Source organism: Castanea sativa, chromosome 8, assembly GCF_040712315.1.
Source record: "Castanea sativa cultivar Marrone di Chiusa Pesio chromosome 8, ASM4071231v1".
NCBI classification, from domain to species: Eukaryota; Viridiplantae; Streptophyta; class Magnoliopsida; order Fagales; family Fagaceae; genus Castanea; species Castanea sativa.
The window spans coordinates 25,265,338-25,268,766 of record NC_134020.1 but is presented as its reverse complement, the minus strand read 5'-3'; the positions used below and the strand labels follow the sequence as shown (position 1 = coordinate 25,268,766).

The 3,429-nt window shown below is 34.5% G+C and overlaps 1 protein-coding gene across 1 annotated transcript; it reads right to left on the bottom strand.

The window, feature by feature from the left end:
• Positions 1 to 1,442: 1,442 nt before the first annotated feature.
• LOC142607974 (zinc finger protein ZAT11-like) lies at positions 1,443 to 2,187 on the bottom strand. Its single transcript, XM_075779668.1, has one exon. The coding sequence runs from the start codon at positions 2,066 to 2,068 to the stop codon at positions 1,598 to 1,600; it is 471 nt and encodes a 156-aa protein (XP_075635783.1). The 5' UTR covers positions 2,069 to 2,187; the 3' UTR covers positions 1,443 to 1,597.
• Between the last annotated feature and the right edge of the window lie 1,242 nt (positions 2,188 to 3,429).

Genomic DNA, 3,429 nt, shown 5'->3' with positions numbered 1-3,429 from the left:
ATCACATTATTGGAAGGCAGTAGCATGGTACCAGCCTAAGTTTCTTTAGAGTTTGTTTGATTGGGGTGATTTTGGGGAGGATGAAAAAAGGCGAGTGAAAAATAAGAGAGAAAATGATTGGAAAGAGTGTTTGGTTGGGAGAGGGAGAGGGAGGGGAGAGAAAATTAGTGAGGTCTGATTGTTTTCTCTCCAAGTCTACCAAAATTTCATCTTTTAAGAAAATGAGGAGTAACTCCTCAGCATTTTGGATGAAATTACCCATCCATTTTGAACACATTTTTGTCTGTTTCTTCTTTGCATTTTTCACCCAGCAACTATCAATATTTTGAACATTTTTGTCTTTTCTTCTTTGATTTTTTTTCTTTCTTTTTCTAAAAAAAAAAAAAAAATTTGCTTGTTCATTTCTTTCAAGTCATTTTATTTTCATTTTAAGAAAGCAGCTTGGTTCTTGAACTTCTTGTGCTTTTTTTTTTTAAAAATAAAGTATTCATTTCATACAATTTTTTTTAATAAAAATATAATGTGTTACTTTTTTTGTTTTATTTAATAGGAACATAATACTAAATTTCTACCAATTTTATTTTCTCTCATTTTTTTCTTCTCAACCAAATAAAAAAGTTTTTCATCCCACAATATTTCCATCCTCCCAACCAAATACCATGAGAGAAAACTTATTTATTTTTTATCCACTCACTTTTTCATTTTATCCTATTTTTTATCTTCACACTTTTTCATCCCTCCAACCGAACAAACCTTAATGTATAAATGAGGAACTCACAAAAAACCTAAGCAAATGAAAATTGAGTAATTCTATGGATTTTTCACTTAAACCTCAAACTAGAAAAGCTAGAGTTTATGTAAGATCAGCTTGGCCTAGCTATCTTCTGATGAAGGAACAAGAGGGGTTATTGGTGGTGTGATTCTCAGAGTTCGTGTCCGTAACTGAAGAACATGAGTTGGTGGGCAGGGCAAAGGTAACTCATCACTCGCCAGAGAATTGGAGTTTCCTCAAAAGTCACTTTCACCACTCGCTAGTTGCCTAAAGGATTGAACGATGATATTTTAATAGGTCATCATCCGTGAGGTCAGGCTTAGCTAGTTAGCTTAAGAGCCGAAGTGATTTATTTGATAAAACTTGTAATTGGTCATCTAAAGTTTCCAAGCAACCGATAAAATTGGGAAGTTAAAAGCAGGTACTCGAACATATTCCTAATTTTAGAGAGTGCTTAAATTTTTTAGATTACTTATGAAGTAATTGAAAGACATAAAATTCAGATGAAGAGGGAAATCAAATTTGCTTTAGGAATTTAAGGCATCTGAGAATGAAATATGGCTTATGTGATTTTAATCTTCATGTCTACTAAAAAAATTTAACAAAAAACTCAACTACAACGAAAAAAAAAAACTGTATAACAAAATAGCAAAAATATAAGAAAAGAAAAAAAAGAAAAAGAAGATCTCTAGCTCGTATTCTTTATGAATAAATAAAAGAAATCTAAGTAGAAAACCCCCTAATGAAGTAGGAGAATATATTTATGTGTATATATATATATACCCGAAAGTTTAATCAATTAACGAATAATCTAGCTAGCCATAATCATCCCCAACTGCACAACTTGAGATCATTTTCCAGCGGCATCAAATTCAAATCCAAGCACAAGACCCTTTTGCTGTTTGATTTCTTCATGATAGGCACGGCTTGCACAAGACGATCATTATAAACCACCAACCCTTCGCTCATGGCAGCCCTATGCCTCCTCATATGTCCTCCAAGTGCTTGTCCAATCGAGAATTCAAGCCCACATATGGAGCACTCGTGTGTCTTTGGCTTCACGGGTGAGCTTGGCATGTTATGAAGTAGGTCTCCAGCCATTAACCTATGCTTCTTGTGGCTTGCTCTGTGTCCTCCCAAGGCTCGAAACGAAGGAAACTGCCGATTGCATGTCTTGCATACAAAAGCACGAGTACGTGAATTATTTTTGGTCGAATCAATTTGGCCAACTTTGGATAGTAACATCAAGCAATTGGCCATGTCTATGGTCTCTCCAATATCTCTGACTCTCTTCATGGAATAGCTTATGTGAAATAGCGTAGGAAATATGTATATGTGTGAAAGTGAAGCTACAAAAGTTTGAATGTTTAGTGAATAAGAAAATCGGATGGAACAAGATTAGTGAGGTTTGTACAATATATATATATATATATATAGGGGGGATTGTTGATATGTTTTAGTGGCTTGAGTGTGACTTCAGTGCTGACGCGGAGAGATCTCAGATGTGTACTGCTTTCTTGGGGATTAATGGAGTATATAGTATTTGTTGCAAGACAAGGTGTCCTGACCACTAGTATTATAGTGCGTGAACGCGTTTGTATAGAGCAAAACGTGGGGGAGAGGTCTGAGACTCTGAGAGGTGAGCGATAAGTCTTGCTCACGTGTAAACACTCGGACGATTCGTTTTTAGTTTTACCAAAAAGAAAAATACTCACACTAGTAGGACTATTCTAGAAGTTTATCGCGTTCGTGGAATCGTGGTGTACAGTTTAGTGCCCAGCGCACCGCAGGCGCGTACATAGATATACGCTTTCCACCACGCGATGTCAGAAATTCTCGTGGTTTCTGCTACTTTCCATGTAATTTCAATGCTAACTTTGACATTCCTAGAAACTACTTTATTTCTCCTTAGCTAAAGTACAGCCAAAAATAAAAAAATCATAAACAAAAATCTCTCTTGTTCTTGTGCAATTTTAGGGGGAAAAAAAGCTTAGTTAAATTCCAAATAATACCACTTAAAAAAAACAATTATAAGCTCTTAGGCTTTTAGCACTCAAGCGGATACAACAATTTTCATCAGGGCCTACAGCTAATTTCTTAACCCTATAACATAATTATCAGCATGATATAATGAGAAATTTTAACTTAAGAATAATCCTATAATGTCACCTAAAAAGCTCCACCTTTCCAACTCCTATGCAAGGAACCAAAGATGTGAGACATTAAAGACTTGACACACCAGTAACAGCAAAACCAAGGTTCCCCCATTGATGATCTTTTTTAATTCAAGATCTACAAGTGCCACAATGCAAATTGTGATAGCAAAACCTCAACAAAGTACAAGTTATTAAACCGAGACATCACCAAGATTGGAATGAGAGGAAGTAACAATTCCAGGTGACATAAACCACAATATGAAATATATATATATATATATATATATATATATATATTTTTTTTTTTATTTAAAAGTAACAATTCCAAATAATACCACTTGGTTGTAGTTAACTAGTTTTTATGCACGCACGATGCGCATGCTCAGAAGCTCTTCTATTTTTTTTTCCTAAAAAATAAATTTCATATATACTAATTTGGGATTATTGCATTATCCAATTACCAAAATTCTTAAGTGAGTGATGAGATGTAGCATGAAAAAC

Coding starts and splice junctions, on each gene's coding strand:
- LOC142607974 (XM_075779668.1), bottom strand. CDS start 2,068: ATGAAGAGAGTCAGAGATATTGGAGAGACCATAGACATGGCCAATTGC.